Source organism: Podarcis vaucheri (assembly GCF_965113315.1).
Source record: "Podarcis vaucheri genome assembly, chromosome: 16".
Lineage (NCBI taxonomy): Eukaryota > Metazoa > Chordata > Lepidosauria > Squamata > Lacertidae > Podarcis > Podarcis vaucheri.
In genome coordinates this window covers 43,793,682-43,819,793 of record NC_138754.1, presented here as the reverse complement: position 1 = coordinate 43,819,793, position 26,112 = coordinate 43,793,682, and the positions used below count along the sequence as shown (strand labels likewise).

At 50.0% G+C, this 26,112-nt stretch overlaps 1 protein-coding gene across 1 annotated transcript; it reads left to right on the top strand.

Moving 5' to 3' along the window:
* Positions 1–17,334: 17,334 nt before the first annotated feature.
* Positions 17,335–25,520, top strand: ASPHD2 (aspartate beta-hydroxylase domain containing 2). Its single transcript, XM_082203825.1, has 4 exons — positions 17,335–18,460; positions 20,440–21,771; positions 23,534–23,647; positions 24,416–25,520. The coding sequence occupies exons 2-4, from the start codon at positions 20,964–20,966 to the stop codon at positions 24,523–24,525; spliced, it is 1,032 nt and encodes a 343-aa protein (XP_082059951.1). The 5' UTR covers positions 17,335–18,460; positions 20,440–20,963; the 3' UTR covers positions 24,526–25,520.
* The last annotated feature ends 592 nt before the right edge of the window (positions 25,521–26,112 follow it).

Below are 26,112 nucleotides of genomic sequence, written 5' to 3'. Positions count from 1 at the left end.
GCAACAAAAAAGGCTTTTATGGGTATGTTCGTAGCAAAAGGAAGAACAAAGAAACAGTGGGGTCACTCAGAGGAGAAGATGGTGAAATGCAAACAGGGGAAACAGAAAGGGCTGAACTCCTCAATGCCTTCTTTGCCTCAGTCTTCTCCGATAAAGAAAACAATGCCCGACCTGAAGAATTTGGAGCAAATGATTCAGCAAAGGAAACACAGCCCAGAATAACTAAGGAGATAGTACAAGAATATTTGGCTAGTTTAGATGTATTCAAGTCTCCAGGGCCAGATGAACTGCATCCAAGAGTATTAAAAGAACTGGCAGATGTGATCTCAGAACCACTGGCAGTCATCTTTGAGAATTCCTGGAGAACAGGCGAAGTCCCGGCAGACTGGAGGAGGGCAAATGTTGTCCTTATTTTCAAAAAGGGGAAAAGAGAGGACCCAAATAATTACCGCCCAGTCAGTCTGACATCAATACCAGGGAAGATTCTGGAGCAGATCATTAAGCAAACAGTCTGTGAGCACCTAGAAAGGAATGCTGTGATCACCAATAGTCAGCATGGATTTCTGAAAAATAAGTCATGTCAGACTAACCTGATCTCGTTTTTTGACAGAATTACAAGCCTGGTTAATGAAGGGAACGCAGTGGATGTAGCCTACCTTGATTTCAGCAAGGCATTTGACAAGGTGCCCCATGATATTCTTGTAAAGAAGCTGGTAAAATGCGGTCTTGACTATGCTACCACTCAGTGGATTTGTAACTGGCTCACTGACCGAACCCAAAGGGTGCTCATCAATGGTTCCTCTTCATCCTGGAGAAGAGTGACTAGTGGGGTGCCACAGGGTTCTGTCTTGGGCCCGGTCTTATTCAACATCTTTATCAACGACTTGGATGATGGACTCAAGGGCATCCTGATCAAATTTGCAGATGACACCAAACTGGGAGGGGTGGCTAACACCCCAGAGGACAGGATCACACTTCAATACGACCTTGACAGATTAGAGAACTGGGCAAAAACAAACAAGATGAATTTTAACAGGGAGAAATGTAAAGTATTGCACTTGGGCAAAAAAAATGAGAGGCACAAATACAAGATGGGTGACACCTGGCTTGAGAGCAGTACATGTGAAAAGGATCTAGGCGTCTTGGTTGACCACAAACTTGACATGAGCCAACAGTGTGACGCGGCAGCTAAAAAAGCCAATGCAATTCTGGGCTGCATCAATAGGAGTATAGCATCTAGATCAAGGGAAGTAATAGTGCCACTGTATTCTGCTCTGGTCAGACCTCACCTGGAGTACTGTGTCCAGTTCTGGGCACCACAATTCAAGAAGGACACTGACAAACTGGAACGTGTCCAGAGGAGGGCAACCAAAATGGTCAAAGGCCTGGAAACGATGCCTTATGAGGAACGGCTAAGGGAGCTGGGCATGTTTAGCCTGGAGAAGAGGAGGTTAAGGGGTGATATGATAGCCATGTTCAAATATATAAAAGGATGTCACATAGAGGAGGGAGAAAGGTTGTTTTCTGCTGCTCCAGAGAAGCGGACACGGAGCAATGGATCCAAACTACAAGAAAGAAGATTCCACCTAAACATTAGGAAGAACTTCCTGACAGTAAGAGCTGTTCGACAGTGGAATTTGGAGAACCAGGGGCAAGTGGGAATGGGGCTGCAGACCAGGGGTCACAGACTTGCTGTATTTCAGGTCATTGGGCTCAAATCAGACTTCTGGATCCCTTTCAAGAGAGGATTCAAAACTATTTCATCTCTTTGACAAATTGTTTGTGTTTTCCCCAAAATGTGCCTATCCAATCCTCTGAAATCCTGCTAGACTTCTCTGAGCTTTGCCCATCCTGGCAGGGGAAGTTAGTTCATTTCACTGCAATCCACTTCAGTTTTCTTATGACTTGCCTCACACACTTTGTCTGCACCCAAAACGCCCCACAAACAGGATGGTTTTTCTTTTTCCGCTTGTGCACCCACAGTCACATCATAGCAACGGTAGTGCACTGTGCTAGGTGCTGCATGGTTTTTAATGGCAGTTTTACAGGTACACCACAGGCCACCTGAATAAAGCTTGCAGACCACTGGTGGTCAGCTTATGGCCAGAAGTGTAATAGTAGATTTGGAAGTGCAGGATCTCATCATGGCACACACATCAACCACACCCCCAGAAGAGACTGAACACATGACTGCCTTCCTCCTGTGCACAGTGACCAGAGAGCTCCGTCAAACTCAGTGATGCTGACCTGACCTTTGGCTGCAGAAAAACACCCTGAGATTTCTTGTGCCAAAAGATGGCTGCCGAAAGGCAGCCTTCAGCCAACCAAAATGCAAAATTCAGCTTTTAAGTAAACTACCTAGCAAAATAAGTACTATTATTAATAAGAATAAACACTCTTTTCCACCTCTTTTATATGCCAGAGCAAGGAGGAGCCCTCAGCTGCCCTGGCTGGTGCTCTGGCAGAGGACATATTTGCTCCTGCTCTTAAAAAAAGAATCCCTGGAGCTGCAGTCTGTCGCTACTGCCCTTAGGACAGAGGAGATACCTCTGGGAACTCCAGGGGCTGCTGAAACGTTGCAAGTCTTGCCATCTCTGTGGCAGCAGCTGCCTGCCCTTCAGTTGCTCTGTGCCGGAACATAGAATCATATGTCATCTTTTTCAGAATCCAAATTCTGTGTCTAGGAAAATAATAACAACCCCTGTTTACTCAAATAAACCACAGTTTTTCACTTAGTTAGACCTAATTAATTCAGAATTAATTCATTTGATCATGGACTTTCCTTCCCTGGTGATTTTTAAACTGAGGTTGGGTGGTCAGCTGCCATGGATGCCTTAGCTGAGATTCCTGCATTGAGAGGTTGGTCTAGATGACTCTTGTGGTCCCTTCTAGCTCTACAATTCTGGGCTTCTATTATCTGTCACTTCCTGCAGGACTCTGCAGGGAGGATCACTGGCTGCGGTACTGAAATCTGTTTGACTCATCTTCTTTTTGGCCTGAAATCGGGGGGGCTGCTGACCACCCCATTGCTTGGGCCATCACCTCCCTGCCATGGAGAGCAACCCCCATGGACCAGGGGTTGTGTACTGGAGCACGTCTCCACTGGTGCAGTTGTGCCTGATGTGCTGGGGAGGTGGGGGGGCGGCTAGATGCTGCCTTGCCATCAAACTCAGCCAAAGAGGCCATAAACCTCCAAGGCTGTACCACATTCACAAGCTAAAAGGCTCCTTTCTCAATTGCCACACATCCCTTTAGCCCAGCTAGCATAGAAGCAGAGGTTCTGTGTGGCTGTGTTACCTAGAGACATCCTTCCCCATGGCCAAGATCCTTCTATAATGTCTATGCACAAGTAAATTCCATTCAACCAAGTTTCCTCCCTGGCAATTTCAAATAAATGTTTATGACTCCCCCCCCCCTGATGCCACCAGGGGGATTTAGTGAGTATTCATCCTGTGAATACCCTCCCTCAGTCATGAAAAGGTAAGGCAAGCTTGCAGGCTCAGGCCAGTGGCCCCGCCTGGTCCTGAATCCTCAGCCTGGCCAGCCAGATGCCTCCATGGGAAGCCTGCAAGCAGGATCAGGGCCTAAGAGCCTTCTCCCCACCTGCGTTTTCCAGCAACTGCTATTCAGAGGCTGCTCCTATGATGGCAGGTATAATAATGATTATATTGTTGTTGTTGTTGCTGCTGCTGCTGCTATTGTTGTTGTTATTTTAAATATCAAATGATATTTCACTCCTTTCCCCCCAAATCTAGATTGTAAGGGGTGATATATTCTTGGTGGCTGCACCCCTCCACAGCCACCAGATGGCATCAGGCACTCGGTTTTGGAGCATGTCAATTGCAGCCTGAGGGGGGTCCCAATCCCCATGCTGTCACCGCAGCCCAGCACCCCCACCCCACCCCCCGGAAGTGGACATAGTCAGAGCTCTTGCCCCAGTTGTGATAAACTAAGACAACACAGGCTACAGGTTGCCAGCATGCCACAATTAATCCACTTGACCCTTTGAGTGTGAGTGGAGGACTCTTATCAGGAGCTGTGGAGAAAATTTAGAAGATCCCTTTTCTCTGGACACCAACTTGTCTCACCTTCAGCCAGGGCATCTTCTTGCTGGGTAGGGAATCCCGACTGGTGGAAGCTGTTGCTTCCCTTCTTTCCCTAGCATCAGACTCCTCTGATTTTGCTTGGGGGGGGGGGAGAGATTTGCTACACCTAATGAATTTCTGCCTGTCACACAGTTGCCAACAGTCAGGGCTGCCTGAATAGTAGAAGTACACCAATAGTCCCAGAGAGAGCTTCTCTTAGCATGTGCAGAAAGACCCTTCCCACCTACCACTGAATAACTATATACAACCTCTACAGACCTAGGAGCAGAAAATGTGGCAGATGACACCACTCCCCAGTGGGCTTCAGGCCCCACACCCATCTCCCCCACTAGAAGCTTCCTCACCTTGGGGAAGGCAAAGGCATCTGGAGGCTGTGTGGCTTTTTTGCCGGGATTCAATGTTGCCGGAGGGAAAGGAAAAGGCCTTCCCAAACAAGTCCCTTTTCTAATTACTCCTAATCCTCTTCCTACCTCCCAGGGGATAAGAGGAAATAAATTGCATTTCTCCTCTCTCAGCCTCTCTCTTTCCCTGCCCCCACCACCCAGAAGCATAGGGAGCTGTGCCTGGCAGGTTGAAATCTCTCTCTCTTGCTGTCTTGAGCGCATGCACACCTCCTCTGCTGCCCATGACGTGGGCATCCAAGGAAGCAGACTGCTGGAAGATTCGGACACGGAAAGCAAAGTCCCTCTTCATGCGGTGCAGAGTCAAATCAGGAAACGCGCTGAGGAGGCAGCGATGCCCACCAACTGGGATGGCTTCAAAAGAGGACTGGGGAAATCTATGGTTGTAGGCTAAGGCTATCAATAGCTCTTGGCCACGAGGGCCATGCTCTGCCTCTGCAGTCAGAGGCAATGGCGCTTCTGAATCCCAGTTGCTGGAAAGCGAAGGCTCTCGAATCCGGCTTGCAGGTTTCCCACAATGATCAGCTGGTTGGCCACTGTGAGAGCAGGAGGCTGGACTGGATGGGCCACTCTTCTCATGTTCTTAATGACAAGTGTCTCAGAACTCAAGTGATTTAGGCTGAGGCTCCATTGGGTCCAGTCTTTCGAATCCCCCTATGTCTCTGTGGAGACCCCCAGCAGGACACCAGAGGCAGCAGCCATTACCCGCTGTTTGTCCCACCCCTGCCCAGACCCACAAGAAATCTGGGGCTCAAAGGCATCTTGCCCCTGCATGTTGGGCCCAGCATTTTCTCTTCTTCTTTTTTTTTTGCCAATAAATTTTTATTGATATTACATATATATGCAAATAAACATATACTAAGTCCATTACATAGCTTACACATGTTATATCCGTTCCATAAATCATGTGTAAATTACACAGTTAAATTAGGCTCTACTGAGCCTTGAACTTCCCTCCACTCCTTTGGAAAGTATCAAATAAATTTTATGGTCACGTATTTTATCTCTTTTGCATAGTAATCATTTACTGTTAGAGTTATTCCAACCCCGCCAGTGTCGTCTGAAATTTAGTTCCAATATACATCAAATATTTATTCCAATTATCATGAAATTTCTGTTCGTCTTGGTCCCTTAATCTTCCTGTTATTCTAGCCAGCTCGGCATAATTTATCACTTTAACCTGCCAGTCATTTATAGTGGGTATTACCTCCGTTTTCCAGTTTTGTGCTAACATAATTCTTGCGGCTGTTGTGGCATATAAGAATAATATTTTATCCTCTTTTTTAATTTCTTTGCCCATCATTCCTAACAGAAAAGCTTCGGGCTTTTGGGGGAAAGTGTATTTAAAGATTTTTTTAAGCTCGTTATAGATTGATTCCCAAAAGCCTTTCACTTTGCTGCATGACCACCACATATGGTAGAAGTCTCCTTCTACCTCCCCACATTTCCAGCATTTTTTGTTCTTCAATCTATAGATCTTAGCTAGCTTCACTGGTGTGTGATACCACCTGTAGATCATTTTCCACAGGTTTTCTCTTAATGTCATAAATGCCGTGAACTTCATATTGACATTCCACAATTCCAGCCATCTCTCAAAGTCAATGTTATAGCCAATGTCTATCGCCCATTTAGTCATGACCTCCTTCACATCCTCGTCTTTTGTGTACCACTCCAGTAAAATATCATACATCCTGGACAACGTTTTATTTTTACTTTCTATAATTTCCACATTAAATTTAGATTTTCTATCTTCAAATCCTAGTCTCTTTTTATCTTCTTTTAGCAAATCATTTACCTGGTGGTATTGCAGCCACCCTGTAAATGCGTTCTTTATCTCTTCATAAGATTTAAGCTTAACGCCTTGTTCAGTTTTCCGCGTAAGTTCTTCGTAAGTGCCGTTTTTCTCTTCCGTATTAATTTTTTTAATAGTTAACACCTCTATTGGTGAAATCCACCAAGGTGTCTTCCTTTCCAATAGATTTTTATTTCTTTCCCATACTTGGAATATTGGTCCTCTAAATATATGATTTAGAAAGCCTCTATGTACTTTCACCTTATCATACCACAGGTACGAGTGCCACCCGTACCTGTTATCGAAGCCTTCCAAATCCAAAATGTCCATGTTTTCTAATCTTATCCAATCTTTCAGCCACGTTAAACACGCCGCTTCATAGTATAAGCTTAAATCCGGTAGGGAAAAACCCCCTCTTCCTTTTTTGTCTACTAATATTTTCATTTTTATTCGCGGTCTTTTCCCCTGCCAGATGAATCTCGCCAAGGCTCTTTGCCACTCCTTACACTGCTTTAACCCTTTGAGTACAGGAATAGTTTGAAATAAAAATAACATTCTGGGCAAAACATTCATTTTGATAACCGCTACCCTCCCCAAAAAGGATAGTCTCATTCTCTCCCAGATTTCTAAATCTTTCTTAATATTCTTCCACGTGACCTCGTAATTGTCCTTATATAAATTAATATTTTTAATCGTGATCCATACTCCAAGATACTTCACCTTCTTTGCTGTCATAATTCCCGTTTTTTGTTCTAATTCTACCATATCTTCTTTGGTTACATTTTTGGTCAGCATTTTAGTCTTATTCTTGTTGATTTTAAGGCCTGACACTACGCCAAATTTCTTCAAATTTTTGTAAGGCTTCTTGCACACTATTCTTTGGGTCTTCTAATGTTAGCACAATATCGTCTGCAAAGGCTTTGATTTTGTGTTCCTTAGTCCCTACCCTGACTCCTTTAACCTCTGTTGTTTCCCTCAATCTCTTAGTAAGTACTTCCAATACTGTTATAAATAATAAAGGAGACAAGGGACAGCCTTGTCTAGTCCCTTTGGATATATCAAAAAATTCTGATGTAGTATTATTTATTACAAGTTTCGCTTTTTGCTCATGGTAGATAGCTTCAATACCTCTTCTGAATCTTTCTCCCATCATCATTTTCAAATTTTCTTTCAAGAAACGCCAAGAGACGTTATCGAATGCCTTTTTTGGCATCGATAAATATCAAGGCCGCCTGCTTATCTATTCTGCTTTCCAGCATTTTCTCTGTGGCTATTTCTCTGTGGCCTGTGGTCATACCCTGAATTCATCAATTATTGGCTCTGCCTTCTGGGCCACAGAAAACGGCTCACAGTCCGCTGGACGCTGCTGTGAGGGGCTGGCAAGCAAAGCCCAAAGGCAGGTGGCTGGGGCAGTGCTGTGTCTCCTACATCTGGAACCCTGTGTCCCAGCCTTCCCCCGCTGGGATGCGGGTCTGTGCTGGGTTGTAGTGCAAAAGATCTGGAGGCCACCTGGGTTGGGAGAGGGCTCTGATTTAGCTACAGCAAGATCTCTCAGCTATGGATTTGTCTCCCCTCTTTCCAGAAGCCACCTGAGGGCATGAGGCCTCAGCTTATAGGCCTCAACAGCTGGGGACCCAAAGACTTGAAGAAGGAGCATCTATTGCTCCTTCAGGCATTCAGTAGAAGCTCCCATGCTCTGCTGGCAAGGAGGTGGAAGTGGACCCCTCTTTAGCTGTAACCACTGGACCCTTCCTGGGCATCTTTGGGGCACCAGGCATTTTAAACTGTTTGTGCTGGTCAGTTTACGTTCTGTGGCTTTGGCTGCCTCTTCTTTTCCTTTGACGATGGTTTTGTTTGATTGTGCTTGGTTGTGCTGTGATTTGCTGTGGCAGCCCCCAAACAGTTTCATTTCTTCTTATGGGGTATCCAAGAGCCTGTATAGAGTCCTTAAGTAGATTCCCTATCCGTAGGAGAAAATAACAGAGGCCAACTCTGTTGCAAACGGGTCCCCCACTCCCCCCACACAGGGAGGGAGGAGAGAAACCCCGAACAATGGTGTGCAAGCCCTTATATAGAATTTTGAAATTGCCCACCCTGTAGCTCAAGACCACCTCCCAAAACATCATACATACATCACAGAAAGAGGTGGTCCCCCGCAGAAAACCTGTTTGTCAGGATACCTTATAATGGCCACTGATTGTTCTACCTGGGCAGCCTGGCCATTCTTTTGTGATGGTAAATACTCAGTTCCTGAGTCCAGGTCATAGACTCACCCTATCCATACACAAACAACCCCTTAAGACAGGGTTTGTGAGCAAAGAGACAATGGGGAGGTTCCCCCATTTGCCTCCCTTACTGCAGAGGAATAACTGAGGTCACTAGGGAAGTCAAAATGGCTTCAGGATTGTTCTCCTGTGCTGTTTTAGACACACGGTTTATATACTTATGTATGTGTTTGCCTTGTACATTTATGAACATTTATTTTATATTTGGGACCTCAAAATTCTTATAACAGTTTCAGCAAAATAAACAATGGCAGTGAATTTGATGGTGGCATCACAGGAGACCCTTGCTTTTCTTCCCTGGCACACACACAGGAACACATCCAGGCACATATGGCAACCCCGTGGTCCTGAAGTGGGGCTTCCGCTGGGAAGTTCTCCTGGACTGGAGTTGGGGAAGAGCTGCAGCTCAGGGGAGGAGCACCCGCTTGGCCTGCAGAAGGTGCCAATCCCTGGCAGCATCTCTGGGGAGGGCTGGGGGAGAGAGACTCTGGCCAGAAATTCCAAAGAGCCATTGCTACCAGTCAGTGTAGGCAATACTGACAAATGCTGCTCTGACTAAGGCCTCAGGTATAAAATGCCCAGCCCCTTTCCTACCCACTGCCCCCTTACCCAAGGCTTCCTCTGCTTTCAGCTCAGCACTTGGGGGGGGCAGTCTGAACAGGAGCTTGCAGTAGATAAGGCTGCTTCTCCAGTATTCCTGGGGCAGAAGGAAGGCTCCCTGGAGGAAGAAGGCAAATGCGTGACTTGCCCAACAAGGGAAGCCAGATCCAGCCCCTTTGCTAAGGGAGAACCGCAACCTGCAAAGAGCCCAGCTCCAGAAACCCAGCAATTCACCAAAGCTTAGGTGATCAATGGCAATTCAGAGCTTAATGCCAACCCCAGGACAAACCCTGTAGAGCCTTACCAAAGGGGGGTTTCCTGACTCAGGAACCCCACAAAGTGGAGTCCCCCACTTCATTCATTCTGTTAGTCAGTCAGTCAGTCAGTCAGTACCCCACTTTTCCCCCTGATGGGACTCCAGACAGCTTACAGCTAAAAACACAGAAAGAACAATAATTAAAAAGCAATTAAACATTGATAAGATTAAAACAATATACACATATAAAATCTCTTAAAACCATACCAATATTTATAATAAAAACAGCAAAAAGCGAAAGATTTCTACAATCTGAAGAGAAACCAGTTAAAAGATAATATACGAAACATAGTAAATATAATTGAATATTTAGAAACAAAAATAAACAAGCTGTATTAATCTTGTTTATTAATCTTGCCACGGAAAAGGCGTTTGATAAGGTGTCCTGATTTTTTATGAAAAATAATTTAGAAATGATGGGTCTGGGGACAAAGTTTTTAAGAAGTATAGATGTAATTTATAAAGACCAGAATGTGAAACTTATAATAAATAATAATAATAATAATAATAATAATAATAATAATAATAATAATAATAATAATAATTTTTATTTATACCCCGTCCTCCCCAGCCAAGGCCGGGCTCAGGGCGGCTAACAAGCAATAATAAAAACAAGTTGAATGATTACAACTTAAAAACAAAATTAAAATACAACATTAAAATATTGAAACATTAAAATATTAAAATGTAGCCTCATCGCAGGAGGAGAAAGGAAAAGAAAAAAGAAAGAGAGGGAGGGAATCAAATTGGCTCCAAGCCAGGCGGAACAACTCTGTCTTACAGGCCCTGCAGAAGGAAATCAAATCCTGCAACGCCCTGGTCTCATGAGGCAGAGTGTTCCACCAGGCCGGAGCCAGTGTTGAAAAGGCCCTGGCTCTGGTTGAGGCTAATCTAACTTCCTTAGGGCCCAGGACCACTAGGGTGTTGCTATTCATGGACCTTAAGGTCCTCTGTGGGGCATGCCGGGAGAGGCGGTCCCGTAGGTACAAGGGTCCTAGGCCGTGAAGGGCTTTAAAGGTCAAAAGCAGCACCTTAAATCTGACCCTGTACTTCACCGGGAGCCAGTGCAGCTGGAAAAGCACTGGGTGAATATGCTCCCATGGCAGAGACCCCGTGAGGAGCCTCACTGCAGCATTCTGCACCCGCTGGAGTTTCTGGGACAGCTTCAAGGGCAGCCCCGTGTAGAGCGAATTAAAGTGGTTAAACCACAGAGCCTAGGACTTGCCGATCAGAAGGTCGGCAGTTCGGATGCCCGCGACGGGGTGAGCTTCCATTGCTCGGTCCCTGCTCCTGCCAACCTAGCAGTTCAAAAGCACTCAAAAGTGCAAGTAGATAAATACCGTATTTTTCGCTCTATAAGACACACCAAACCATAAGACGCACCTAGTTTTTGGAGGAGGAAAACAAGAAAAAAAATATTCTGAATTCCAGAAACCAGGACAGCAAGAGGGATTGCAGCTCAGCCATCCCGCTTGCTGTCCTAGCTTATGGGATAGCCGCGCGCAGCCTCTCCCGGGCAGTGGGATGAAGGCTCCCCTTGCCCGGGAGAGGCTGAACGTGGCTAAGCAAGAAGCCAGGACAGCAAGCGGGATCACAGCACAGCGATCCTGCTTGCTGTCCTGGCTTATAGGATAGCCGCATACAGCCTCTCCCTGGCAGCGGCATGAATTCTCCCCCTGCCCAGGAGAAACTGCACACAGCTAAGGCTCCCCCAAGAGCTGCACTCCCTTTAAAGAGTGCGTGGAGCGTGTGTGCAGCTCTTGAGGTCCCCAAGAGCCACACACATGCTCCACACGGCTCTTTAAAGGGAGTGCTGAGCAGAGCCTCCCGCCTGCATTCGCTCCATAAGACGCACGCACATTTCCCCTTACTTTTTAGGAGGGGAAAGGTGCGTCTTATAGAGCGAAAAATACGGTAGATGCCGCTCCGGGAGGAAGGTAAACGGCATTTCCGTATGCTGCTCTGGTTCACCAGAAGCAGCTTAGTCATGCTGGCCACATGACCCGGAAGCTCCCTTGGCCAATAAAGTGAGATGAGCGCCGTAACCCCAGAGTCTGTCACGACTGGACCTAATGCTCAGGGGTCCCTTTACCTTTACCTATCCCAATTGTAACTGGACAAGGCCAATTCAACCAGTGGCAAAAAATGATTTTGAGGTTTGTATGGCAGAGCTAGATGCCTAGAATAAAATTCAAACTTTTGACGGATAAAAAGGAAAGAGGAGGCTTATCACTAACGGATCTTAAGCTACATTATGAAGCTGCATGTATAACATGGTTAAAAGAATGGTTCAGCTTGGAAAATATGGATATACTAGATCTGGAAGGGTTCAGAAATAGATACGGGTGGCATGCATACCTTTGGTATGACAAGGTTGGAGTACATAAGGACTTTTAAAATCACGTCATAAAAAGACCACTTTATGTAGTTTGGATAAGATATAAAGAGTGGTTTGAAAGGAAGACTCCATGGCGGCTGTCACCCCAAGAGGCATTTTCAGATTATGGTAGACTCATAATCTGGAGAACTGGGTTCGTGTCTCCGCTCCTCCACATGCAGCCTCTGGGTGACCTTGGGCTAGTCACACTTCTTTGAAGTCTGTCAGCCCCACTCACCTCACAGAGTGTCTGTTGTGGGGGAGGAAGGGAAAGGAGAATGTGAGCCGCTTTGAGACTCCTTTGGGTAGTGATAAAGCGGGATATCAAATGCAAAACTCTTCTCTCTTCTTCATTGAAAAAGATTAAACATGAAAGGAAAATGGTTGTCTTACAGAGACATGTTGTCAGAAGAGAATAATGTAATTAATGTAATTATTTTATCAAGTTGGATGGAATACCATCAAATGAATGACATCTTTTCAAAGGATAAAAAAGTAAAAGTAGAAACTGCGGTACTACAAAATAACAAAAAATACTGTCCAATGTCTATGAGTGTTTACTAGAATGGCACACAAAAGTTGAAGAAATCAAAAGTGTCATGATTAAATGGGAAATTGAGTATGAAAAGTGGATAAAATAATGGAACACTGAGCTAAAGTTCACAGCGTGTACATTGTTAAAAGAAAATTTGTTTAAAATGATGTGCAGATGGTTCCTCACGCCAATTAAATTGTCAAAAATGTATAAAACAAGAAATAATAATTGTTGGAAGTGTGGGGTGAAAGAAGGCAGTTTCTTTTGATGCGCAGCATAAATTAATAATGCAGGGTTTTAAAGAATAAAAGCTTTACTGAGTTAAAATAAACTTCTTCATAAACAACATGGTTCCAAACAGTTTGACTGAGATCACATACTGATTCTGTTCACAGCTGAAACAGACTGACTCTCACTGACATCTTACAGAGAACACAAAAGAGAAAACTGGCTACTAAGTCACATGTCAGAATGACTCAGCAGTTAGCAGTTAGGCCTGGATAACTTGAGTAGGCCCCAAATGACTGTGCAGTCCCAGCACTTCCCAGCCTGCTTTGCTGCTTCTGCTCTCAGGTGTCTTTGTCACATGACATCTTTCACACGTGGTGGACATGTGACAAAGTGAAAACGTATAACAATAATAATTTATTATTTATAACCCGCCCATCTGGCTGGGCTTCCCCAGCCACTCTGGGCGGCTTCCAAAAAAATATTAAAATACTATAATACATCAAACATTAAAAGCTTCCCTTAACTTATTGAGAAAACATGTATAATGAACTAAAGAAGATCTTTAGGTATACGTATTTGAAAAAAAACAACAGTCATTCCTGTTGGGAATGGTGGGAAAGGATATCGATAAGAATAACCAGAAACTGTTTTTATACGCAACAACAGTGGTGAGGCTTTTGCTGGCCCAGGTGTGGAAACAGCAACAAATGTCAACAGTAGAAAAGTGGCATTATAAGGAGTATGCAGAAATAGCCAAACTAACAGCAAAATTCAACATCAGGGTGATAAAACATATCAAAAAGAATGGGGAAAATTTATGTTATATATAGAGAAGATGATGTGAAATAGAACTGAAATAAACCTCATAATGGGAAAATACAAAGAAATTTATTGGACAATAATATCAAAATGAATTAAAAATGTATACTATGACCAAGGTTGAACAGTATTTGTAAATGAATATAAACAAACAACAAGAACTGTATATATAGAAAGATTTATTTGTTTATGGACATTTCATGGACAAAAATTGAAGAAGAAGAACTACCGTATATACAAAATGGATAAAGACAATGCAAAAAGACAACACAAAAAAGCCAGAAGAAGGAAGGAGGGAAGTCAGCTCTTGAGAGCAAGAATAAATGTAAAATGTAATATAATATGTGTATGTATAGTATGTAATTATAAAAAACCAATAAAGATCAGCTTAAAAAAACCCAAAGGAGCATTGCCCCAGCCCTTTCGTTCAAAGCGATCAGTTCCAAAAGCCTTGGAGCACACGGTCTTTCAGACGGCCTGGACCGAGGGCTTTATAAGTCATAACCAGCCCTCTGAACTGTGCCTGGAAACAGACCAGCAGCCAAGGGAGTCATCTGCTCCTAAAGCCAGCCCCAGTCCACAGTCTGGCCGCAGCTCTTTGGGCTAGATGGGGTTTCTAAGCTGTTATGTACTGAAGTTCTCACCCTGGGCCAGCAGGGGAATACTGTAGATAGTTCAGGTCCACATATGCAAATAAGGGATCGAAAGTGACGTTCAGTGATTGGATAGTTATAGAAAGTTGTTACAGTTACATTGTACTGGAGCTCTATATAAGCAGGCTGGCTGAACCCTTCAGTTCAGTTCTGTTCTGGCCTCTGAATAAACAAGAGCTGTTTGAAGAATCGCTGTGTCGTCTGATATGTTCACCCACAACTTAACACAAGCACTTTTTGATTTGCTTCGCAGAAGAGGGTCCTTCACAGCTATGCCAGTCATCCTATGGCTGGTTGCTTCCTCATAAGCCCCATTTCTCAATCCCCGGAGGTAGACCTGCTCCTCCAAAGGGCAGCTGCTGTTTCCTCTCCCTGATCTCCCACACATACATCTCTTTCCCCGCCGCTAAAACGATGCCAGGAAGCTGGATCATGCCACAAGATAACCCTCCTTCTAGAGCTATTGAAGGGCAACCGCTGCATGTGTCTCTTGATGATCATGTGCAATTGGTGCTCGCATAGACCTCGGTTCCAGTGCATTTCCCAGGAGCTGCAGTGGCCTCTTAAGACCTCATAACTTGGGAGTTCATAGTTTATTCATTTTATTGCATTTCTATGCCACCTTTTTCCTCTGCAGGGTGCAGGAAGCTGCTTGACAGTGGAACAGTCTTCCTCGGAAGGTGTTAGACTCTCCTTTACCCTCCGGGTCCCTTCCAACTCTACAGTTCTCTGATTTCTATGATTTTCTGGCCATAGTTAAACAACCATCCTATGCCTATCCAACTAACATTATTGAGATCTGGTCCAAAATCAGAACAAGCAGGTAAAAGTGTGCTACAGTTTGGCCTGAGATGGAAACAAACCCAAGCAACTCTTTGTGTGCAGAAGGGTATTCCACATTCCCATCACTTACTTCCATGAATCTTGCACCTAGAGACAGTTGTTATATGACAGAAATACTCACTGTTTCATCTGCTAAAACTGAGAATCTCAGGAAATAGCCGGCCTTCACAAGAATAGTCTCTCTCAAAATCATGCCACACAACTTTATTCCTCTGCGTTCTTGCATCCCCTGCAAAATGTCTATTCTGTTGCCTGTGGCCCTGGTCTTACCACAAAGAGCAAGGTCCTGTTACTCATAACACCCAGTGTTACATATTGCAGCTTCTGTTCATTCATTCCATCATTTATTGGATTTCTATCCCACCTTCTTCTCCGAAGAGCTCAAGGTGGCGAACACGGTTCTTCCCCTCCCCACAATAACCCTGTGTTGAGAGAGGCAGTGACTGGCATTCAAGGTTCATGGCCGACTGGGGATTTGAACCCTGGTCTCCTGGGTCCTAGTCCAACACTGTAACTACTACACCACACTTTCCCCTAGTACCTCTTGCATATGACATTAAGCAGCATTTAGCAAGGCATGGCAGTCCTTTCCAGGGAAAGCAGGTAGCAGCTCAAAGCCAAAGTCCTTTTAATAAATATTAGGAAAGGGAGATGGGGGCAGAGCTGATCTCACGCACACATTTGGGAGGAATCCGGTATCTTTGGGGAGGCCTGGCTCAGCTTGCAAGGAGGAGAGCTCACAACTAGCAGAGCTAACAGTAGCCAAGAAGGATCTTATTCCTGCTGCATTTCAGTTGCCTGACCCACTTTGGCTGCAAATAAAACAAAAGCAGCAGGAAGTTTAATCTCCTAGAGGGCTTAACTCATTGCTCACCAGACTGGAGCCAAAAGCCTTTGGGATGCCAAGGTGGCTGACCCCAGAAGAGCAGGCAGCCCTGGAAACATGCAGAAGGAAGAGCCAGGCTTACAGTGGGCTTCCCCATTACAGGGCAAGCATGCCAGAAGCATGAAGTTGGCAGCTACTGTACCTTGGAAGCAGCTCAGAGCATCCCATGAAAGAGTAACTCCATCTTCATACTTTGTAGAGTCTTGGAAGAGACCGAAGGTGGCTCGTGCCAGTGGGGATGTAGTTCAGTCTGCTCTCCTGGAAATGTTTGTCCGCTTTACCTGAGAATTGTAGAGTTGGAAGGGACCCAAGGGTCATCTGGTCCAACCCCAAGCAATGCAGAAACCACAACAGAAGAATCCATGAGAGGTGGCTATGTGACATCTTGCTTAAAAATCTCCCGTAAGGAAGAGTCAATCACCTTCTGAGAGAGTCCATTCATTCCACTGTCAAACAGTAGGCCTGTGATCCCCAGGACCTATTCTGAGCCCACTGAATTCAGTGATTAGTCCTGAGTGTGACTTGATTGTACGAAATTGTTCTAAGCAAATTAGAGTTGGCTCCTATGACTCGCTCACGCTGGCCGGACACTGAGGTCCATCTGGAGGGTCTTATGGTGGCTGTGTCCTGGGAGGAGTGAGGCTGCAGGGAACCAGGCACAGGGCCTTCTCCGTGATGGCCCCGCCCTGTGCAATGACTTTGCACAGGCTTCTGAAGAAGGCAGCCCTGTAGCGGGAAGCTTTTAACGTTTAATCCTCTTTTTGTAGATGCTGGAAGCCGCGCAGAGCGGCTGGGGCAACCCATACAGATGGCTGGGGTACAAATCATAAAAGGAGGATGACATGATCCTTTCGCAAAGCAAAGGAAGCCGCCCCGCCTACGGTGCTTTTAGCCGCGCCGCTCTCCGCCCGCAGCAGGCGGCCCTCTGCACATGCCCCGGGCCCCGCGCGGCGGCGGCGGGCGGAGAGCGGCGCGGTCCTCCCGCCGGGGCGGGCGCTGGCTCGGCGGCCCCTCCCGCGCGGCGCCGACGTCGGGCTGCTGGGAGTTGTGGTCCGCGCTGCCGAGCCGCCGCCGGAGAGCCTCGCCGTGCCGGGAGCGCCGAGGGCGGCCGGGAGCGTCGGCGGGAAGCGCGGGCAGCGGCAGCAGCAGCAGGTAGGTGGGCCGCAGGGCAGGTGGGCGCCGGAGAGCAGGCGCGTCTCCCTCCGTGGCCGCCTCGGCCGCGCCGGAGCCGGGCGCTCGGTCCGGGCGGCGGGCGCAGCCAGCAAGTGCGTCGCCTGCCGCCTCCGCGAAGAGCGCGTGGCCCCGATCCCGCCCGCCGGGGGACGCGAGGGCGGCGCTCTGCACATGCTCCAAGGCGGCCCCTTTCGCGCCATCTCGGGCTGGCTGGGCCTCGGCAGGCGAGCGGCCGACCCGGCGGCTTTGCAAGCCAGAGAGCCCCGCGGAGCCAGGGCGGGGAGGACCCCCGGGCCGAGCCCTTGGCGCCCGAGGGAGCTGGGACGCCGGGTGCGCCGGGGAGGCTGCGGGGGCGTCTGGCTCGACCGTGCGACTCACAGCCGAGCCCCTCCTGAGCACCTCTCCTTCAGGACCACACCGGCAGGGCAGGAAAGTACTCTGCACATGCCCTGGAGGCCCTCTTTAAACGTGTTCTGGGCTGGTCAGCCGTTGCAACTGAACCTGGACTTCCAGAGAATATGAACAGGGACTGGGGGAGGTGCTCGGAGTTGCTACTCTGAAACCCCTCTGCTCATGCTCAGGAGTACTTCCTGGCATTCCAAGGCTCCACAGGACAAGAGAAGTGGGGAGGAGGACGGACCTCCAGGCGCCCCATCGCCTGCCCCCAAGTGCTCCAGGCAGCCCAGGCCCCCTGACTGGGATCCTCCGGCAATTGCTTTGGCTTGGGTGCTCCCCCGGGCGATGGCTTTGGCTGCTCTCCAATGCTCTAGGAACCATCTGCTTCACCCCAGCTTATCATCCTGGGAGGTTTCCCTCCTTGCCTGCCAGGAGATTCCTTGAGAGCAGGGGAGGGCTCTTCCCCACCCCCAATATTCTTGCTTCAGAACAGTGTTGGCACACACACACACACACACACACCCTTACACCTCCTGTGCCTGACACTTCCTGCTGCTTCTGCACCTCAGTCCTTACATAACAGCTTTTCCTGCCTAGGAGTTTCTCCGCTTGCCACTTTGGAGTGTGCAGTACAAGTGCAGTTTGGAAATGGATCCTCTCCCCTCCTCTCTCCCCACCCTTTCCTGTTGCCCCCAATTCCAAAGTGACAAGGCTGTTCATGCAAACACGCTGGAAGCAGCCTGAGCAGGTCCTGGGCACGTCCAGACCGGAGGAAGGAAATCCAGGCGGCGTTTGCTTCCTGCATGGGAAATGCCATCATAAACTGGTTTGCTGCTGTGTCACAGTATTTGCTGCCTGCCCACCAATCCACTTCCATTTGCCATGTGGCAGTGCTGGCCCCTGGTTGGTGTCCACGTCTCCCAGAACCTTTCAGCACCAGTACCAGGCTCCAAGGTGGGCCAGCCGGAGGCAGGAAGGAAAGGGCTCTGGGTCTTGCCAGAGGACCCAACACTCAGGAGGCTGCAGAGATCTCAGCCTGAGCAGAAGGTGAGCCCAGCTCTGGCTCACTTTCCTTTGGGGCATCAGGGTTTGTTGTAGCATGGAGATGGAGACCAAGTTAATTAAATTTGGGGGGCGGGTGTCTCCCAGCAACGAGGAAGCTTTTTATTGCCTGCTTGGTTGGATTGGGTGAGTTACCTTATTTCCTTGGGGTTCTTTTTGCAGCGCCCATGGGGTGCTGTGGGGCTCATTCTGGAACTTCACCAAGTGCCTGGAGCCTGGGTGTCCAGAACACAGTCAGGCAAGTAGTCTTTGGGGTTTCTCCCAAGTCTGAGGACCATCGTTTGGGGCTTGAGTTGAAGAAATGGTGTGGCGGTGGGCTCTCACGTCCTGCGTTTTGCTCTCATTGAGGCTGCTCCGAAAGCCCCCTGTTTAAATGGGGCAGTGGAAGGGTAGCAGCAGAACAAGGGCTGGGTCTCTCCACAAGGTGGTCTCTGCCAGCTGTGCCCTCTGCTCAGGACAGGGTCCTGGGTTGGGGGAGTCCTGGCCCAACCCCCTTTCTGGGACTAAGGGACCACTGGACATTGCCTCTGGTCCTGGCTGGTTTGGAATTGAGAAGTTCTCTCCCAAAGTCTGTCTCTGCTTGTTTGCAGCACAAAACACTAGGGATCTTTCTGCCATCCCAGGTAAGCAGGAGCCGCCTTGCGAATCTGGTGGCCCTGAGCCTGAATGCTCTTTGAGGGGAGTCTGGCTTTGGGTAAGGAAAGCTCTGCTGCGCAAGGCAGCCTCCTTCTGCTGACGTTTCCCTGGCACCTGTACAGGCTGGATGGGTCCTCAGTCAGACCCAGCAAGGTAGTTCCACCAGGGGAGCAGGCCTTCCTTGCAGAGCAGAGTAAATGGAACCACTCTGGGAGGTGATGCTGGCAGGCGGGTGACTCAGGTGCCAATTGCCACGTTTGTGGTGAGTGGGTGGGATGCATTGTCAAGGGTGATTGACATGTGCGTGCGTGGGGGGGAGTGGGGAAGGTGCCTCCTGCCCCTGCTGAGAGGGTGGGAGGGCTGAGTCTGCCGCTGCTGATTCAAATCTAGAGAGATGGAGCACAGGGCAGGCAAGCGAAGCTGGCAGGGCTGCTGGACTCCAGAACCATCTCTGGGAGCTGCACAGAGGGAGGGAGGGAGGGGGAGGAAAGCCAGCCTGCAGGTCTGCCCTGTCCTGTTCCACCACCACCCCCGCCCCGCTCCTGGACCAGCTTGAGGCATCCAGTGATTGGGAGCAGTGCAGCTAGAGCATTCTGCTCACCTAGAGAGCCAGCGTGGTCTAGTGGTTAGAGTGTCAGGCTAGGGCCTGGGAGACCAGTGTTCAAATCCCCACTTGGCCATGAAGCTCACTGGGTGACCTTGAGCCGTTCACAGTCTCGCTCAGCCTAGCCCAGCCCACAGGGTAGTTGTGAGGAGGAGTAGAACCCTGTGCACCACCTGGAGCTCCGTGGAGAGAAAGGTGGGATGCAGTAAATTTAAAAAAAAAAAAATCAGCAGTAGCCCAACCCTGGTGGCAAAATGACATGGGAGATGTGAGGGTGGGTTGTTGTTATTTTAACCGTGTGATGGGGAAGAGGAGTATTGCTGCTTCTGGCGCCACATGGGAGCTCATCTCAGCTTTGTCTACGTGCCAGAAGGTGATGGCAGATCAGAAGAAAGGTGTGTCCATGCAGTGCAGTTGAAGACTCTGGCCTGCATCCCACTTGAGGGGGGGTCACAATTCTGCACAAGGGACAAGGTGGGAAGCCTCCAGGGGCCGTCCAGACTTTCCTGCCCTCCAACTGCCATCCTCCCCCAGAGTCACTGGCCATGCCAGCTGCTGGAAGTTGGAGCCTCACAGGGTCTGCAGAGCCCCAGACAGCCATCCTCCCTGCTTTTGGGAGTCCTCAAGAACCTCCACATACAAGTGGAAAACAGGCTAGACAGGCAACGGGGCTCAGATGCAAGAGGGACCCGTTTTCTCAAAGCTCCTTCCTGTTTTCTTGCAGATCCTTCAATGGGAACAGAAACTGGGACCTGGAGTGGGTGCTTGTGGAGGGAGCATGCGCCCCTTGTGCATCCGTTTAACCTGGGCAACAAATGAAGGAGGCCCCAGAGACCAGAGGACTCTGTTGCGGGTGACAGCAGCTTTGCAGGAGTGAAGTTGTTCCACAGATCCCAGATCTCATGGGGCTCCATGGCGCTCATTGGCTCGGAAGCGATGTGGGAGCATCTGTGGAAAGGCAGCGCCTGAGCTGAGCAGCTTCTCCACTGTGCCCCTGGCTGCTTGAATTCTGCCTTTCAGGATGGCTGCCCCTGAAGCTTTCCCAGGTCTACAGCCCTGATGCAGGAGCTGGTGAGCCGCCACAGATGCAGCCTGTCCCCCTCCAGGACCCCCTGGCACTGCTTGCCCATGACTGGCCTCTCCCCACTTGCCCCTGTCAGCCTGCGTGGTGCGGGTGTCTGTGGAGATCTCGAGAACTGACTCTCCCTTGCATGCGCTAGAACCCGGCGCCCGGTCCACAGCCGCAAGATGTCTCTGGAATGGCTGGCAGGATGGAGCGGGTCTCTGGACCGGCTAAGGGACTTGATCGCCAGTGGGATCCAGTCTGTGCGGGACTGCGATACAACCGCCCTGGGCACCGTGGCCTTCCTGCTGGCCATGTTTGTGTGGTACTGCTACCACGTTGGGCGGGAGCAGCCCCGAACGTACGCCCTGGGGAATTCTCTCCTGCAGGGGGTGGACACCAACAGCCTGCAGAATGGCTACACCCACTGCCACTCCCCGGAGTGCGTCCGCTGCGCCCACAGCGACGGCCTGAACCAGAAACTCTACCACAACCTGCAGGAGTACGCCAAGCGCTACTCGTGGTCTGGGATGGGCCGCATCCGCAAGGGCATCCGCGAGCAGGGCCGCTACCTCAGCAGCCGCCCCTCCATCCAGAAGCCAGAGGTCTTCTTCCTGCCCGACCTGCCCACCATGCCCTACTTCCCCCGCGATGCCCAGAAGCACGACGTGGAGCTGCTGGAGCGCAACTTCCAGACCATCGCCTGCGAGTTTGAGGTCCTGTACAAGGCCTTCTCCAACTGCAGCTTGCCCCAGGGCTGGAAGGCCAACAGCACGCCCAGTGGCGAGTGGCTGACCTTCTACCTGGTCAACCAGGGCACCTGCGTGCCCCGGAACTGCCGCAAGTGCCCCCGGACCTATCGCCTACTGGGCAGCCTGCGTACCTGCATTGGCAACAACGTTTTTGGAAATGCCTGCATCTCCGTCCTGACGCCGGGTGCCGTTATCGCGGAGCACTACGGACCAACCAACATCCGCATCCGCTGCCACCTGGGTAGGCACCTTCGGTTTACCTTCAGTTCTGGCCTCCTCCCTTTCAGGAGAGCCTCCCTTGACTGTGCCCTTAGCAGTCAGGGGCTCTGGGCACAGACGGAGCAACCGTCCTGGACGGAAGCACAGCAGCTTGGAGGGCAGCTCAGCCCCCTTACCTGCTGGGTGGCAAAGATTCTGGTGGGCAGCTCTGGGGAGCATCATGAAAGCGAGGCTGACCTGTGGCCCTCCATCTGTTGCTGGACTCCCAGCGGCCAGCCTGCCCAATGGTCAGGGAGGGCAGGAGTTGGGGTCTGCATCTGGAATGGCCCCACAGCTACACCATCCCTGCCTTGCTGTGGACTTTGCAGAAGTTGAGGCCTGAAAAGGAAGCTTTGCTACTCCTCCGGGGGAAATTTTCCCTTGACGTGTGTGAGCCCTACACCTTACAGGTGCAAAGAGCACACACACCCCACTCCATACTTTGTAGGGTGGTGTGGTCCATGGATCTGTTCTTTAAAGGAGGGAGAAATTCTATAGGTCCTTTAAAACTGGCGTAGGTTTCTTCCAGACGTCATGGCCCTCTGCAAATTGTTCAGGGTGCAGAGTTCCTTTTCAAGTCCTCTGTTTCCCAAGCAATTGATGGACAGCCCCCTAAGAGTTAGAACAGCGGATTATGAAATGAGGAAACGCTGGGAATGCAAAGGGGGCCAAAAATCCACAGTAGTCTTGGGAATGGGCTCCCTCCGAAGGTGCTGGAGTCTCCTGCGCTGGAGTCTCCTGCGCTGGAGATGGTGGCAGAGAGGTTGTGGGTGGCCATCTGCCAAGGGGTCTTTAGCTGCGATTCCTTCATTGGACCAGATGCCCCTTGGAGTCTACTACATCTCTACAATGTCAGGATTCTGTGCTTTCCTTTCCTTTTTTCCATGCAAAAGTCTGCACCCGACTGCATTTCCTGCCTTGCTTTCAAGTAGATAGAAAACGCAGCTCTCATTGTTTGCTGGGTGCATCTCGTGCTGCCAGGCTGGGCTGCTGCCATAGCAACCCCTGAGGCGGTCTTGCGTGCTGCCAGCCGGCCAATCTGAGACTGAAGCCTGGCGGATGCCTCCCTGCCTCCCATTAAAAGTGCCACAACGGCTGGTCTTGTTCAGCCAAGTAGGGCTGGCGTTAAGCGGGGTCAGTCAGTCTCGCAGGGAGCTTGGCCTGGCGACTGCAAAGTATTTGGGACATGTTTGTGAAGGACAGCTCTAGGGCTGTTGCCGTGCCAGCCTATTCAAAGCCTCCCTGTCCTGATGCCATCCCAGGTGCCAGAGAGGCAGAGCGGTGTAGTGGTTGGAGAGCTGGACTAGGCCCTGGGGGACACCAGGGTTTGAAACCCCCGTCAGCCACGAAACTCGCTGGGTGACCTTAGGCCAGTCTAGCCTTCCTGACTGAGTTGTTGTGGGGATGAAATGAGCTGGAGAGCGCCATACAGGCCACATGAGCTCCTTGGAAGAAAAAAGGTGGCTAATAATAATACCATAGGGGGATGATCATCTCCTTGGTGCCCCTCAAGACCTCTTCCTAGCGGAAAGGGTACGCTGGACCTGGTGGGCTCTGGATCCAGCCTGGCAAAGCAGCCCCTCTGCAGCAAGCCCAGGACCGCAAAAGGTAGAGGGCAAGATTGTAAAATCCACCCGCCTTCAGGGAACAAGGAAATGCAGGGGTTTTGGCTGGCTGGTGTTGGGCTGCTCCCATTGCCGTTCCTCCTTGGCTCTGTCCATCATGCATCTTCTTTCTTCCTGCAGGACTGAAGACCCCCAGCAACTGTGAACTTGTCGTGGGAGGGGAGCCCCAGTGCTGGGCGGAAGGGCGCTGCCTGCTCTTTGACGACTCTTTCCTGCACACGGCATTCCACGGTGGTAAGTCTGAAGCCCTGACACACCCAGAGGCCGGAGTGTGCCCTGATGGGGGAGGGGAGGGCTTTGCTGGAAACAGGTGAAGGAAAAACCCTCTCTCTGCCTGACTCCTTGCAAAGCTGCCTCAGTATGTCCCATGCAACTTCTGACCCTTGCAGTCGGCTTCTGCAGGTCTAAATGACATTTCAGGTTGTTGGAAAAGGTACTTGTGTGCATGAGCATGGGAGAAATATGGAGGAGGGCAGGGAGAGACACTTTCAAGTGTTTCTTCCCACCGCCTTGAGGGTTAGCAGCTTGATTTTTTAAAAGAATAAAGATAACACCAGGCCTGAGTGCATGGTCCTGTGAAGCGCTCCCTAATCCTGTTCCCTCTTGCATGCTGATTAACCATGGGGTGCACAGAATACTGGGGACTCTTTTCAGCAGAGCACATCCTAACAGTGTTCTGACCAGAGCTGGGGAGGGGCTTTGTCCTGCAAGACCCAGAAAACACATCATGGTTCCAGCCGGTCTTCGTGGGGCTGCTGTTCCTGCCCCTCCACTGAGATACAGAGAGGGCATTCAATCATACATCCACAGCCATAGGAGACCTCATTAAACTGCCACAGCTGGGAACTGTAGTTTGTGAAGGGGCTGAGAGTTGTCAAGAGGCCCTGCCAGAACCGTTTATGGTGGCATCGTAGTACCCTAAAGGTATGGTAGTAAGAGAGATGGGACCTGGCGACCAAACTCACCCGCTGAACTGCTTGCCCTTCCTTTTCTTCCTTCCAGGTGCCCCCGAGGAAGGACCCCGGGCTGTATTCATGGTGGACCTCTGGCACCCAAATGTCGCTGCTGCCGAGCGCCAAGCCCTTGACTTCATCTTTGCTCCCGGACGATGACGCAACTTCCTTGGGCGCAGCAGGCTGGAGGGCAGGGAGAGGGTGCCATGCGGGGTGGCCTGGAGCCTGGAGCCCCCTCCCCAGTTGGCCTGCCTGTGCGAGGGTCTCTCACACACAAACAAACTCCATGTGTAGCTCCTTTGCACCAGGTTTTTGGTCGTGGAAACTTCCACCTTGCAGTTTTCTCTTTCCTATTCTTTGCTTTGGGGGGGGGGGTGGAGGAGAGGCTCCCCAAGTCCTCCTTCCCACTCCCCACCTGCCCCCCCTTTCTACTCTGTGGTTGGGCACCGTGCCACTGTAGTGTGTTAACGTTGCTGTGTTTTGCAGTGTCCTGACTTTAGAAGCTAACAACCCTGATGTTATTGATGAATGTAGCCATGTCAGTGTCACCTTGTCATCTTTAAAGACAAAAGCACCCCCACTGGTCTAACTCAGAGGTGGGGGGGGGGAAGGGGGCTCTTCTTGCTGTAGCTTTTCATAGGGGCTTGGATGGCCTGGAGTCCATTCTTCCCCCTACCTGTAAGAAAACAGGCCCCCTCCAACATCTCTGTGTGCAACAGGTGAGAGCAGAGGTAGGGGGGACAAACTCTGTCCTCCCCCTAGCATAGAGCAGTGGTGTGGGACCCCCAGCCCCCCTCTCTCTCAAGCTTGGCATCAGCTTGCTTTGTGCCTTCTCCTTCCTTTTGGCCCCTGCTGCTTTCTGTCCTGGTCTTGAGCACTTGCTGCACATTCCTGCAAGGAAGAGGGGGATGCAGAGGTCAAGGGGGGTGGATTGACCTCCTGGTAACTCCCCCCCCCCCAGCTGCCAAGGGGAGGCTGAGCAGCCTGTCGTGTATCTGGGAGGTGCAGAGTGGGGGCAGAAGAGGATTTATTTGATGCTCCCCTCCCAATCAGAGTGGCTGGAGGGAGACTTAAAGCGCAGTGTGTTACAGCTGGGGATATTTGTGCCGGCAAAAACCACAAAGGCTATCCAATAAAAAGAAGTTTTGCTTAAAGATGCAGTTGGTTTGTGGGAGGCGGCTGTGGAGCCCCTCTTAGCTGGAGTGGGCACAGAGGGTAGGCTGCCTTACGGTCTCCACCTCTCTTGCCCTTGGGGGCTGGGCTGTGCCTGGCACGACTCTCTTTTGTAGTTGCAGGAACCCCGGGAAGGAGGGGATCTGAATGGCAGCAGCCTCAAACACCTCCAAAAAGCGGTTGGGGGCACACGTGTGCCCCTTCAGAGGGAGGCAGGGAGTTTACAGCCCCCCCAGGCCCGTCTGTGCCCTTGGTCTGCCTTTGCCAGATGTGTTGGACTGCAGCTAATAGCTGGGTTCTTGCATTGCAGGCCCTTGGGATTCCTTCCAACGTTTTACCCCCATAAGAACTTACTGTCAGGAGGGAGGGCAGGACTGTGAATTCAGTCTCAGAAGTGGTGCATTTGAGCAAGCGTAGGGTGAACATGTGGGTCTAGGGTGGAGCATGACCCAAGGCTCCCTCTGCAAAGTGCTCCTTCCAGTCTCTCTCTCTCGGTGTGTGTGGGCAGCCTTCCCCACCCGCTGCCAGCATACGGAGCTCACAGATGGCAGCAAGTGGCCCCTCTCTGCAGGC

Excerpts from the sequence above, each read along its gene's own strand:
- ASPHD2 (XM_082203825.1), top strand. The coding sequence starts at position 20,964 with ATGTCTCTGGAATGGCTGGCAGGATGGAGCGGGTCTCTGGACCGGCTA. Across the intron at positions 21,772-23,533 it reads CCGCATCCGCTGCCACCTGG|GACTGAAGACCCCCAGCAAC; the intron begins GTAGGCACCTTC and ends TTCTTCCTGCAG. Across the intron at positions 23,648-24,415 it reads GCACACGGCATTCCACGGTG|GTGCCCCCGAGGAAGGACCC; the intron begins GTAAGTCTGAAG and ends TCTTCCTTCCAG.